Here is a 14,935-nt window from a genome sequence, read left to right on the forward strand (position 1 = left end):
ATACGGAAGTCGCCAAGAGAAATATTAATTCAGTTATGATTCATTATGATTCTTTGTTGCTTTCAAGACACAGTTTTTACTTATAAAGCAAAGGACTTAGTGGCTTGGCTCAATAGATCTCTGGGAACCTTTACAAGTGGCCACAAGAACATCTACCGGTACTTTACACAATGCACCTGTTTTTGAGCTTGTGGATATGCTTATTGCTATACTTGAATCAGTAAACAACACTCTCAAATGCTCTCTTAATTCTAATCTGGCTTCGTATTCAGAAGGGATAGTAAGATACCTTTTAGAGTTGCACATAGCACTAGTGAATATTGGAAATGTGAAAGTGTATTATTTTACCATAAAATAGCATTTCATTTGAAAATGTGGCTTTTTAAACAAAAAGGTTCAATTTTCTGAGAGAATGATTAATTACTCTAGTTTCAGCAAAAAGACATATGCTTACACAAATTCTTATTGCTGAAAATGAAAGAGTAATTTCTGCATCTTTTCTAATTTGGATTAACTAATTCCTTAGCTAGTGATCTCTAATAGCGTACCCAGATGATCAGATCAATGTCATCCCATGCCATTTGTAGTCTTTGTAGTGTAAACTTAGAGTAGCCTTACTGCTCCAAGTGAAATATCCATGTCTCGTTTTCTTTCCCAGTCATAAATATGGATGCTGTACATAAAGTACCGTGTGGTTGTTCAGCTTATTAAGAGCCAGAAGAGCAATTAGGGGCACCGAAATGTTAACAGACATGAAGCTGATATGAGGCTTTTCCAGAGTTTGTGCTTAAAGAGTTTCAGCTCCTTTGGGAGTCCAACCTTTGCAGCATGGGTACACCTTGGCATGATTTCAAAATTGATCTGCAACAGTTCAGTTCAGACCGCTGGCAAGAGTGATTTGTCCATCACGTGGCGGCTTGCTGTTGAAAGAGAGCAAGGAGAGGAAAGAAGGGGTGACATCACCCATTATTGGCTTCAATTCTTGCTCCATATTACCTCTCAGGGAATGCAGCAAAAATGTTCTTTTATTTATTTCAACTATTTTGAGTCCACTTAACACTACGGTCTCTAAGTGGTGTACCACAAGTTTACAAAAATAATATAGCAGATATAAAATCAGCTAAAATTACCATAAAATAAGAAAACTTGTATAAAAAATATCTGCTAAAAAAGTATTCACCAAGCACTGGATGTTCAGCAGGTAGGTATGATGCTGTTTCTGATGCTATGACCCTTCTCCAGTTTTCTGTGCTTTAAACTAACTTGGAGCTGTTGTGGCCCACTGTAGCTTAATCCAAGTTGTAAACTGTTTATAGATTCATAGAATGGTAGAGTTGAAAGGCACCCCCAAGGGTCATCTAGTCCAACCCCTAGCTATGCAGGAATCTCAACTAGTTAATATACTACTCATCTCTGATGGCAAGTAATGTGGGGTTGTTGCTTTTTTTTTAACTGTCTTTCATCGTTTCATTATTAGAGATTGCATTTGTAAACCGCTTTGGTGTTGTTGTTTTTATTACAGTCAAGCAGTTTATATATTTTATGAAATAAATAAATATTTTGCATTTTGCCTAGTTTGTTGGCCTCCCAGGAAATATTTAGCTGCCACGAATGAATGAATGAGTTTCCGCACGTTTTACAACCAAGGTAGGCCTGCCCTGAAGTCCTTATGTGGATGCGTGTGGAAACAGAAGGCGACTTTTTCTGTGTATGAGAGCAGATGTGCGATGCCTCGAGTCTATTTCTATGATCGGCTTCTTAGGCCCATGACGTTATATCCCCGAACAGGTCACATAGGGGGCTATGGAGGGCGACCCTCCTCCATTCCCCAGGGTGACTTTTATTCCTTTTCAAAAGGCTTCGCCCCGCCCCTCCTTCCTCCCGCGCTCTGACTTGGCTCCTCCCCTTCCCCATCCCCCCCACCCGCGCACCTTCTGCCGCCCAAGCGCTCCCGCTTCAGCCGGCGATGACGCACCTTCGGCGCCATCGCCGCCTCCGCCCAGTCGAAGCGCGCTCCCGACTGGGAGAGCATCGCTCGGGAGCGCGCCTCGGGAGCGCGCGCCGCCCCACGTGACCCCTCCGGGACCAACCGGGTGCCGAAGATTGCGGGGAGCGGAGCGCGTCCTCGCGGGCAGTTGCTGAGGGCGGGAGAGGAGAGCGCAGGAAGACGGGGGCTCCGAGCGCGTACGGACTTGCTCCTTGAGAGGTCCCTGCCTGACGCGACGCCATGTCCGAGGAGAAGCCCAAGGTGAGTGCGAGGCCGGCCCGCCCTCCGCCCCAGCGCCCCGCGCTCCTCCCACAGCCGCTCGGGCCCCTTCCGAACCTGCCGGCCCCTCTCGGGAGAAGAGCCCGAGGCTCGCTGTGGGGCCCAGGCCCCGAGGGTCTGCGTTCCCCCGCCCCGGTTGTGAGCAGCGAGACCGGGATCCGCCTCACCCGGAAGGAGGGTGGCCCGACCGCGCTCTTCCTCCGCGGAGCTCCCGCAGGAGTTCGGCTCCGCTCCTAGGCCGCGCCGCTTCTCTGCGAACTCCGATCCTGGCCCGCCCCCGCCGGGTTCGCTATTGTCGGGCGAGGCCGAAGGCGCGACCACCACGTGCTCCGCAAGGCCGCGCTCTCTTGCCAGGGGCCGGATCCATCCGGCTCTTTCGTTCTCCCCGCCGCCCACGGCCCCTTTTCCGCGCGCAGTTGGGCCGAGGTGTACACGGACTGGTGTCCAGTAATTTTTTGCACCTAAGAGCCTCCTTCCCCCGCGTGCATCCATATAGTGAGGGAGCTGCCCCAGAACAACCCCACTGACCCCGTTGCGACTTGAGACTCAACATGCATAGGATCTGGCTGCAAGTTTGAGGAGAGGCTTTCAGTGCAGTCAAGTGCTGGCCATTGAATTCAATGGAGGATACCTCCGAAGACGGTATGCGGAGGATTACACTGTTCTGTTTTGCGCGTGCGGAACAATCGCTATCCTCATTGTAACATTAGAACAATTTAATGAAAGGTGATACGTTTAGCGTGGTCCCCATCAGTTGTAAGCTTACATCACAGAGTCGGGGGATCTGATGCATATCCTACTCACAAAGTGCTTAAAGGTGAGCTTTATAGATGAATTGTGTTTGTAGGCTGAAAATAATCAGAAAAGCAGGAGTGAAAGCATTGAAAGGTGGTTTTTTTCAGTTGTTTGGATGGTATGTAGTTTTTTTAATTGGCTTTTTTTTAAAAGCAGAGAGGGATCATTCTAAAATTGAGTCTTTTTGCAGACTTGTGGCAATATCCACACTACATTTAAAGTGTGGTTAACACCCATTCTTTTAATTCCCCCAAAGAATCCTTGGAAGTGGAGTTTAAGAGTACTGGAAAAGGTAGTTCTGTGAGGGAAACTGCAATTCATACGATTTTTTAAGGGGAAATCATGTGCTTTAAATGTATAGTGTGAATCTTCTGCTGTTCAACCATGTTCTGATTCTGTGTGGAATTGTAGAGTTGGAAGGGGCCAGGTTTAAATATATTATGAAACATGTAGACTTTTTAAATAATTACAGGAAAATTGCCTAATACTGGAGGCTGTTTTCCCTCCTGGTGCTGGTGAAGCTAAGACAATTTATTGACTATTAAATGCACTCCAAATTTGGGGTAAGCGATGTAGTTCAGTGAAAGGGAATCCACTTTGCATGCAGAAGGTCCCAGGACCAGTCCCTGGCATCTTCAAGTAGGAGATGAGAACATTCCCTGCCTGAAAAGCATAGAGCTGCTACCAGTTAGTGTAGACCAGAGCTAGTCAACCATGACATCCTCAGATGGTTTGGACTGCAATTCCTATCCCTTGCTCTTGGCCATGCCTGCTGGGACTGATAGAAGTTTTAGTCAACAACATCTGGAGGGTGCCATGTTGGCTACCCCAAATGTAGAGAATACTCAAGTAAATGGATCTGAGTCAATATAAGACAACTTCCTCTGCTGCTTGAGGAAGGCTTTCAGTTTGCATCATGATTAGGCTGTGGATTCTTAAAGCATTTAAAGATCATTTTGAGTAACACATACAGCTAGGGAAATGTCATTACAGTGGACCCTCCAGATAGGAACTTAATTCGTCCCGTTGGTACCGTGTTTCCCCCTTTTTAAGACACCGTCTTATAACTTTTTTCCCTCAAAAAACCACATGGTGTCTTATTTTCAGGGGATGTCTTAGTTTTATTATGTTTTTATGGTACCTATGGTTCCGGGCAGTGGGGCGGCAGGCCTCCTCGGCATGGCCAGGAAGAGGCCAGGCCGCTGGCTCGGCGCTCCGCCCGGTGATGCCTTTGTCGTGGTTTTTTTAATCCCACCCCACCCCCTGCCAACCGCTCCGAGGTTCCTGCTGCTTTATTTGGGGGGGGGGCGTGTTTCGCGAAATAAACGCATGAGGATGAGGAGGGCTGAGGGATCCCGCCCGGCCTTAGGCAGGCCACCCGCGCGCCTTCCACCCACCGCATGAGGCCGGCCTCCGGGGAATGCGGGGCCCGGGCAAGGCAGCACCGAGAGCCCCCACGGCCGCCGGGAGACATGACGCAGCCGCCGCCCGCGCAGCCATCACCCCCGCCGCCGCGTCCCTTTCATGCCTCTTGCTCAAAGCGAGGCGCGGCGTTCACTGCGCTTGGAAGGAACCGGGTGCCCATGGATCATGCAGCAAGGGCCCTCCCGACTCCTTCCCAGGCGCCCCTTTCTCCTCCTCCTTGCCGGTTCCGGGCGGTGGGGTGGCAGGCAGGAAGAGGCCAGGCTGCTGCGGCGCTCTGAGTGTTCGGCGCTCTGCAAGGCGCTGCTGGGCGCTCCGAGCGCTCGGCGCGGCAGAGCGCTCCGCTCTGCAGCCGCCGGTACCGGGCGCTGGGGAGGCAGGCCTCCTCGCCGGGTGCTCCGGCGGCGCAGAAGGGGCCAGCAGTGCTCCCGCCGCTGCCTGTTGCCCTGGTGGCGCAACACCGCTCTGCCTTGGGCCATGCAGCCCACGACGCTCCGGCGGCGCGGAAGGGGCCAGCAGCGCTCCCGCCCGTCACTCCAGCCGTGCAGAAGCGCCCGCGGGCCTCCCGCCGCCGCTCAGCCTTGGGCCATGCAGCCCCCAGGGGCGAGCAGCGGCCTCGCCTCCGCCTGGCCCAGCAGCAGCAGCAACAGCAACAGCAGCGGGAGGACAAGGACAGCGCTGCTGCTGGGTCCCGCTGCCTCAAGGCGAGCGGCGCTGCTGCGTGAAGGTATGGCTTATTTTCAGGGGGTGTTTAATATTGAACAAATGCTTTAAAAGCCTGCTATGGCTTACTTTCTGACTACGGATTAAAAAAGGGGAAACACGGTATCTGGAGGTGCCGCTTCTGCGCGCATGCATGCAGCACGTTCGTAACTCGAAATTACGTTACTCGAATGTAACGTAACCCGAGGTACCACTGTAGTGTGAGACTAACACTTGGGATCAAGCTCCTAGAAATCGTTTAAAACTGCTAGTTGTTTAATATGCTATGTTGTGTGTTTAAGCCTACAATCCTAACCCCACTTACATGAGAGAAATCCCTTTGAAGCAACTATGGCTTATGAATAGACATGGTTAGGATTGCGACCTAAGTATAAGTTCCCCAATAGTGAAAGTATAAATGCAGTGGTACCTTGGATTACAAATACTTCGGGTTACAGACTCCGCTAACCTGGAAGTAGAGTAGTACCTCGGGTTAAGAACTTTACCTCAGGATGAGAACAGAAATCGGGCAGCAGCGGGAGGCCCCATTAACTAAAGTGGTACCTCAGGTTAAGAACGGTTTCAGGTTAAGAATGGGCCTCTGGAATGAATTAAGTTTGTAACCAGAGGTACCATTGTACAATTTAAAATCCAAGGGTAAGCCGTGGAGGGGAGATTTCAGCAACCCTTTTGGGAGAAGTTTTTATGCCAACCTTTTCTTTCTATCACTTCCTGTGTTGCTCCCTGCGCTACTCAGTGGAAAAAGAAGGCAAAATTGATGTTTGTAGATTTCACCTCATTTTTTTTACCTTGAAATCCTAATGGAATTTCCTAGAGGAACAAATCTAGAGTCCTGTAGCAGAATAGGGCATTTTCAGACTAAAAAATGTGCAGGGGTTGCTAGATAATGCAGTGAGGCTGCATTACATATCACCTGCAGTTGCTTTACAAATCATACCTGCAAACCAGTTGAGGAAGCAATGCTTTGTTTGTTCATACCAAAATAGTTGTGCTGCAGTCACAATGAAAGATCCAAACATTGCTACAAGCCAATGTTCAACAACAGGATGACACATGGGGAGAAGCAGAAATACCCCATTCCAAATTCCTTTCAACTTAGTCACACGGCTTAGCCACCTTGCAGGGGTTACACCATCCTTTTTGCCAGTGTAAGTCAAACTATTTTTTACAGGTTTGTGTGCCTCTGCTGAGTTTGGGCTGTAGCTTCACTACTGAATAGAATTTGGAATAGGAGTAAGTTGTACTGGTTTCCTGTAGTTTGGTTTGCTCTGCCCTTTTGTTTATTTTATTTAATAACATCTGTGTGCTGCTTAGGCTAACTGTAGCGCGGCAGCTGTAAAAAAAGCAAATTCCATGCTCGGGGTCATTAGGAAAGGAATTGAAAATAAAACTGCTGACATTATAATGCATTTATATAATTCAGTGGTGCGACTATGTTTGGAGTACTGTGTACAGCTCTGGTCACCTCACCTAACCTCGAAAATGATATTGCAAAGTTGGAAATGATTCAGAAAGGTGCGCATGTGCAGCTGCCAGAAACCGCGTCTGCACATGCCTAGATGCCGAAAATTGCTTCTGCGCAGGCGCGATTTTTGGCTTCCAGGCATGTGCAGAAGAGATTTCTGGCTTCAGGGGATGCGCAGAAGCATTTTCCGGTGCCCCAGACATGCACAGCGCCGGAAATGGCTTCTGCGCATGTCCGGCCCACGGACAATCCTCTGTGGGAATGATCCGGGCCACGGCCGGAAAACGTTGCCGACGCCTGTTCTAAGTGCTGCAAGTATCAGCCAGGTTCTTTTGACTAATGCTCCCCAAATACAGTGGTACCTCGGTTTATGAACACAATTGGTTCCGGAAGTCTGTTCATAAACTGAAGCGTTCATAAACTGAAGCGAACTTTCCCATTGAAAGTAATGGAAAGTGGATTAATCCGTTCCAGACGGTCCGCGGAGTAACCGTTCATAAACTGAAGCGAACTTTTCCATTGAAAGTAATGGAAAGTGGATTAATCCGTTCCAGACGGGTCCGCGAAGTACTTAAACTGAAGCGTTCATAAACTGAAGCATGGGTGTAATTGGTTCCGGAAGTCTGTTCATAAACTGAAGCGTTCATAAACTGAAGCGAACTTTCCCATTAAAAGTAATGGAAAACGAATTAATCCGTTCCAGATGGGTCCGCGGCGTTCATAAACCGAAAATTCATAAACCGGGGTGTTCATAAACCGAGGTTCCACTGTACTGATCTGAACTTTTATGTTTTGTTTTGCAGGAAGGAGTAAAAACGGAGAATGACCATATCAATTTAAAAGTAGCTGGCCAAGATGGATCGGTGGTCCAATTTAAAATAAAACGGCACACACCACTAAGTAAACTAATGAAGGCCTATTGTGAGAGACAGGTAAATGAGTTAATTATATTTTTGTATTATTATGCACTTGCTTATTGTGAGGTACATAAAATGGTTCCCAAGGTCCCCATGGCTTATTTGCCCAGATAAATTTTGATGTTAAAATATTTTTTCAAGGCATACAAAGTTTTGATGCCTTTGTGGTATAAAACCCATTATACTATTTTGTTGAAGCATACAATTATCCCACATAATCTTTGATGTGCTTGTTAAATTCCTTTCATTTGCAGGCTGAATTTATTAGCTTTGTCCTAGAACTTAAATTTTCAAAAATCCAGTTACTGTAACCAGTTTCTTCCTATCTATCTTGTGTTGTGAGACATATCTGCACAAGTGTTAAGTCATAATTTATCTCATTTATGTTCTGCAGTGTTAAACTGAAGTATGAGAAAACTTCATTTAATGGGGCTGTGTGATGTGGATAAACCTGGGTGCTCCTGAGATTACGTTAGACCCATCAGACATAACTTGTGTGCATTCAGCTTTACGCATTTGGCAAAAAAGAGTAAAAATTAAAAAGAGGGTGGGCATCCGGGGGGGGGGGCGGCTTTGGCAATCCCACCCGCCATTGCACCCAGTGTGTTTTGACTATATGTGATTTTGGCTTGTATGTGCTATTCTTGGAATGTAGCCCCCACCTAAACGGTGGCTTAACTGTATACTACGAGGTGGGAAGTCTTAGGCCAAAGGAGCCCTCTGGCTTTTCTTGCTCTGCTTGTGTTTGCCTCTGGCTCTAGCCTTCATTTGCAGGCGGCCTCTAGAAGGTTGCCTAGATGGGAATGTATTTTGATTCTGCTGTTCATAGAATGTCACCTCTACACTTGACAAAGAAAAGACACTGTCCTAATTACTTTGCATCTCTAGCAGCTCTTCCGAGATTGCTAAATTAGACAAGTTTATAGAAATGTTGCATGAGGTGATAAAATTCCTGAGAGATATTTGGCTCATGAGGTGTGTATCCTCAATCAGCTGTCAGTTTAATTCTATGAAATACTGATGTCTGTGAGCAATATCCATTTTGACATGAACTTACATATGTGGATTTACATTAACTGTCATATTTCAGGGTTTGTCAATGAGACAGATTAGATTCAGATTTGATGGACAACCAATTAATGAAACAGACACACCTGCACAGGTAAGAGAGAGTGGTGTTCATTATACAGTTGAAGCTGACCTTGTGGCTGCTGCCTGTGTCTTGGAAGTTCAAATGGGAATTACGTTGATTCCTAGAATAAAATGTTACTATGGTGAGCTAAATCATTATTAACAAGAGTCCATCAAGGTGGGAGAGAGAAAGCAATGAGGAGGAATGAATTGTATTAGAGAAGCTGTAGGCCCTCAAAATTCACGGGCAATTTCCACTAGTGAGGAAATGGTGTGTAAGGTTTCTGGGGTGTAAATAAGGTTGACACAGACTGATAAGGTGACAGATTTTGGTAGGCTCTCTGTGATTATTAGAAGTAGATATAATAGATCCCTTTACTGGAATTAATCCCAGGCATGATGTAATTCCATGCCTGTGGTACTTTGTGGAATTCTCTCATCATTGATAGAAAATATTAATCTTTTCCCATGGAAACTCCCCTGTATCAAATTTATAGTGTGAGCATGCTACAAAATTACGCCACCAATAAAGGATGCACATTTACAATCATAGGAATAGTCAGAGGTCACTTACTGAGGCTGAAACTCTGCACATTTATTTGGGAATGAATCCTATTGAACTCAGCAATAACTTCTTCTGAGTAAAGATGCTGGGTTGTATCAATTGACGTCCCTCCAGCAGAAGCTTCTGACAGTAAAACCCAAAAGGGAGGTAATTATTATTAATTCCCAGCCCCCTGTGCCATCTTCCACTTGGTTTCAAAGGAGACCTCCCCATTCTTCTGATAGAAGGCTCTACTGGATCAAAGAGTCTTCCATTTCAACAGGACACCAAATGGGCATAAATAACTGCACTGTAAGTGTTTGGCTGGAGTGAGTGCAAGAAAATGCATTCTTCCACAAGAAAGATAGGAATTTTGGGTTAAGAGAGCTGTAGCACATATGAGTGTGTGAGCTACTGGAAAGATCTGGTTTCTATAAGTTTTGAAAGGCATTAATTGGGTTAGGAAAAAAAATAAAGTCTAAGTTAACCAGTTATTCAAACTATGCATGCTGGCTGGCCTCAGAAATATTTGCTTTATCCTATGTAAAATTAATCATGCAAGTTGCTAGATTTTTCTGTATGTTTATACCGGTAGTTGAGGGTCTGTGCCTACAAATTTTTCATTGCCTCTCTCTTCCTGAAGTCCTATGACATGTGCACAGAATTTGGGGGTAGAGAGGCCTGCTCGCTCTAGGCTTTTGCAGAAGTTCCAAGCTGTGCGTGTGCCATGAGAAGAAACAGAATCCATCCCTCCTTCCACAAGTTGTGGAGAAGGGAGGGTACTTTCTCAGTCAGGAGCTGGACATCTGCAGGAACTAACAACAGCAATTCTGTGGAGAAGTTGAGTGAGGAAAACTAGTAGTAACTCACTTCTGCAAAAACCCAGTACCGAGAAAACACTTGTCAGTACCTTTCTGCTGCCACTTCTGAAAGTTGTGGAAAGGAGGAAAGAGCATTTCATCTATTTATATGTATGCTTTATCAAAACAATTCACAAGGTGTAAAATGTAAAGCAATAGCAACTGAAAAAAATGTAACATTTAAATAATCATAGTGACAATAAGCAAGTACATCATAGGGAAGTCAATCCACGATGTTTTATTAAACTAATACAGATAAACTAACCTAATTAGCAGCTTAAAACTAAACTGGAGAGAGAATAAAGCTTAATATGGAAAAGAAATAGTAGTATAGAAAACTAAATTCCACAAGGTATTCTATAAAGTTACCACAGTTAACATACACACACTGGGTGGCAGCCACCCACCTATCTTCACTAAATTCCTCTCTTGGATTTATTTGGAATGACTCTGTTAGCGGCTTTCTTAGCATGCCCTCTGAGATGTACTTTAAGCATGTTAATGTTGGGGGGGGAATGCACTGTAAATGCATGGGTATCATGTTAAGAAAGCAGGAGGGGTTGGCAGTACATTAGAAATAAGCCAAGAATATTTAGCCTGCCAGATTGTGAAGAGTACCAGTAAGGGTACTTAGATAATGATTTGCTAAGTATATGGTTTCCTCTGTTTCTACCGTGTTTTCCCCTTTTTAAGACACCGTCTTATTACTTTTTTTTCTCAAAAAACCACAGGGTGGCTTATTTTTGGTGGGATGTCTTACTGGTACCGGTATTTTTATTACGAGTCTGAGGGAAGGGAGGTGTGTGCGTCCCTGGTGCAGCCCTCTCTCCCCGGCCCTGGGATGTTCGCGAAGGGCTGCTCTCTCTCTCCTCCAAGGTGGGGACTCACTTAATAGCAATCTGCTACACTGGAGCTTCTTAAATCTAAACCAGTATAATGGAATCTATCTGTGTGATACAGTCCTAGCAGTAGCCTATACCTAAAGCAAGTAAGGATCTCTACCAGCCAGCTGCCCAAGACTGCAAGACTGTCTGAAGTTCCAACAACATAGCACTGCAAAGCACTGCATAGCACTGATAGCAAAGAAGCTACCTGCTGAGAACAAAGAAGCCAGCTAAGCAGCAATTAAGATTGCTGACTTGGTAAATGGTAGCAATTGAGAAGCAATTGAGCCAGCGAGGTGAGGAAGCACGTGTTGTTGTTAGGACCGGCAGTTTAACTTTTGTGTAAAGCAGCGTTTAGCAGCTCCTTTTAGCAGCTCGCAAACAGCGAAGGAAAAAGTCCTTAATAAATAAATAAAAGTCCCCAAGGCAAGGACTGCGATCCAGACTACTTACAAATCCTTAAAGGGGCAGCTCCACAGACAACCAAGCAGCATAAGGTAGAAAGAAAACTGCAGCAGGATTTTTAAAAGGCTGCTTTATGCCCGGTAAAAGCAATGAGACAACAATCAGACACGGGAGATTCCCGTTAAGAGGAAATCAACGTGCATTGAATGGAAGGGAATTTAGGGAAAGGTGGGGGGAAGCGAGAGGTGGGCTGTGTGTGTGTGTGTGTGTGTGAGAGAGAGAGAGAGAGAGAGAGAGAGAGAGAGAGAGAGAGAGACGCAGGGGGGGGGAGAGAGACAGACGCGCGCACGGAGGTCTCTCCCTAAAAGGGAAAACAGCCTTTGCATTCTTCAATCGCCCCTCTTTTCTTCCTCGTGCCTTCATCTCCTCCCCACCCCACTTTTCTCCCCTTCACCAAGTAGAGCTTACACAGCTTGGCTAAAAAAATTATTTTTGGATCTTTTTATTTAAAAAAATGCTCTCAGAAACGGGGAAGAGAAATCACAAGGCTTCGGCAGCCAGCAGCTACGGCTGTTCGGTGCATTTTTACAAGCTTTTAAAGGAAATACGTGTCTGTGGAGCGACAGCAAAATGGGGAGAGATTTTTAAGGGGGGAGTTGGCTGGCAGGAGGGGGGTTATTGCTAGTGGGTGAAGGGTCTATCAGTATGTCTTATTTTCGGGGTATGGCTTGTATCGCGCAATTGCTTAGAAATCCTGCTATGGCTTATATAATGACTACGTCTTAAAAAAGGGGAAACACGGTAAGGAGTGGTGAAGGGCACTGTTCCTTCAAGGCTATATAACCTTCCAAGCCACATCCTCCCCAACCCTGCTTTGCCACCCACCCACCCCCGAGTGTTCTTGCCTGAGTGGAATGTGTCCTTGAACTCCAGTAATGTTCCTTGCTTGCTTTGATAGAGTACAGAGATGTGTTGAGTGTGAAGAAACTAGCCTACTGTACAAAGGTAGAATTTTGCTTTTGCCTCTGGCCCTGTTCACCACTGGCATATGGTCCCCAGAGGCTCGCCCAGAAGGGAATGCCTCCCCTGGGCTGAAAAAGTTCCCCATCGCTGCAATACAGCTAGCAGATGTAGTTGCATATTTCTTGTTAATTCTAGAACCCAATGTGAGTTTGTGAGTGATGCAGCTTTTAACACTGGAAGGGGGAAAACTGGTGCTGATATAATAATACATCTAAAGAAACCTCTACACAGTATGCTTCCAAGCAAGACAATGAAGTTAATTATTTGTACCTGTAGCCTACCCTTCACCAAATGATCCCAGGGCAAGTTACAAAAATCTCACAGCTAAAACAGGTACAGTTACATAAAAAAACATAACACAAAACTGCAAAACAACCAATGACAAAATAACAGACCAGCAACACAGAACAAGAGTGCCGCAAGAGATAAGGCATCAACTCAACCAGAGGTCTAGATTAAGAGGTTTTGGTATATTAGAAACAAGATTCCTTAAATATTATCTTTAAAACTTGTTACTTTTTTGTCTTATTAACAGTTGGAAATGGAAGATGAGGATACTATTGATGTGTTTCAACAGCAGACGGGTGGCATGTGCTAAATATCCTGTCCTTTTAGGAAGAGGAATGTAAAATTTCAACTCACTTTATCATCTGTCCTTGGATTTGCTATTAAATAGTAAAGAAATGAACATGCCAATCATACAGGAATCTCCTCATGTTCCGAAGACATTTATCCAAATTATTTTCCTGTCCCTGATATACTGCGTGTGCAAGTTGAAGCTGCATCTGTGGGAAATTAATGCATCATAAAAGTGGGCCCAGTCAAAATTAAATTTTCAAATAAGTAAAATGCCGGTTGTTGTCTGCTGTCATCTTGTTTCTATAAATTGGTGGCCTAAATACAAGCCTACTGTAAAAGAAGGATACTTAATCCTGGCTTTTGTTGTTTCTGTTTTACTGCTTAATTATGTAATGTAAATATTGAAATACTTTTCCTTGCAATAGTAAGTTTCTCCTCAAAACAGGTGGGTTGAGAAAGAAAGGATTTTACCATTAATCACATGTATTACTTTTAAAACTGTTAATGGGATATGCAGAAAGGACAGTACTTTCAGATACATGCTTAGTGACAGTTTAAGGTAATGCAAATGTACATGTGCTTTTTCATAATAAAATAGCATAGAATAAAACAATTTTTTAAAGTAAAGGAATGTCTTTGAATTTGTCAGCAGCTGTAGCATTTGCACAGGTTAAGTTTCACACCTACTATTTAACTGTCATATGTCCAAAGTTGAGCACCAGTGTCTGATAAAATGTTTAAAGAATGGACCAGAACCAGAATCCTCTTAGGAAGCTATGGTGTTCAACTAATTTTAATGGAATTTGTTTAGGAGAAATTCTGAACAGATTGTTCCCAGTGAGAATCACTCCTTATTGATGTATATTAGGCAATAAATAAAGTTGTGTACCTTTTTCTGTCATCTCTCTTGAAAGCTGAACTTTTAACAATTTCCTTAGCTGCTACCTTGAAATCTATAGGCTGGGATACAAAGGACCATGTGCCATGTTCTGTGTGCACATCAGGGATTTCTGCAGTCTCTTCCTGCTATAACTCCTCATGTCTCCTGAAAAGTCTCCTATAGGAGGAGGACCCTTTGGAGTATTGTGCAATACTGGAGGGCTGCAGGGGAGAAATGTGTCCAGTACCTGTTCCCCATGTACATGCAGAGTCTCTTGCTTGTGCATGGTGCTCTTTGGATAACCATCAATTCATAGATATTTTAGTTATAATGAGTAAATAAGGTGTAGCTTTTAAAAATATGGTATCAATATATTTGGGGTCAAGTGTGCAGGAAAATCTCTGTAACGATACATTCTTAAAGAGGCTTGCTGTGTCCTACGTCCTCAAATATTTTGAGCTTCAAAATAATGTTTGTAGTGACATCTGGCTTGATAAAATTTAATTTGCAGAGATCCAAAAATATAAGATCATTCTGTTGACTTTCAGGAGGCTGTTCATTGCTGCTTGAGAATGTCACTTCCTCCTTTTAATCTCTACCCATCATGTGTTAGATTATCTGCTTGCAAGAAATCCTGTTGGAAAAGAGTTTTCTGTTTCAGTTATATGTTGTCTAAGGAGGGATATTTTAAAATCTGTCATTGTTTATTCACAATTTTTTACATTTGTTGTCCTTTACTACTGTACACAGTAAATATAGTTTGTTACTCTGTCTCTTGGCTTATGCTTGATGCTGCTGCATTTCATATGACTGTACTCAAAGCTATATCACTGAAATGCTGACAACTTATTCTTATGTACATCTTTTATTAAAGTTCTTTTATTGAGAGTAAGCCTACTGTTCAGGGCATAAAAAGCAGTTTTTCAAAAAATACACCCTGGAGGTGTTTTTCTTTATTAACTTATAATTACATGGTGATATTATTTATCCTTAATATCTCAGATGAAATGCACTTACTGTTTAGAAAAACAGATGGCGTGG

General features: G+C 44.4%; 1 protein-coding gene across 1 annotated transcript; it reads left to right on the top strand.

Moving 5' to 3' along the window:
* The first annotated feature begins 2,144 nt into the window (after positions 1 to 2,144).
* Positions 2,145 to 14,782, top strand: LOC118093846 (small ubiquitin-related modifier 3). Its single transcript, XM_035133604.3, has 4 exons — positions 2,145 to 2,248; positions 7,475 to 7,603; positions 8,679 to 8,750; positions 12,971 to 14,782. Exons 1-4 carry the CDS (start codon positions 2,228 to 2,230, stop codon positions 13,031 to 13,033), a joined length of 285 nt encoding a protein of 94 aa, XP_034989495.1. The 5' UTR covers positions 2,145 to 2,227; the 3' UTR covers positions 13,034 to 14,782.
* Positions 14,783 to 14,935: the final 153 nt, after the last annotated feature.

Source organism: Zootoca vivipara, chromosome 5 (genome assembly GCF_965207765.1).
Source record: "Zootoca vivipara chromosome 5, rZooViv2.hap1.1, whole genome shotgun sequence".
Lineage (NCBI taxonomy): Eukaryota > Metazoa > Chordata > Lepidosauria > Squamata > Lacertidae > Zootoca > Zootoca vivipara.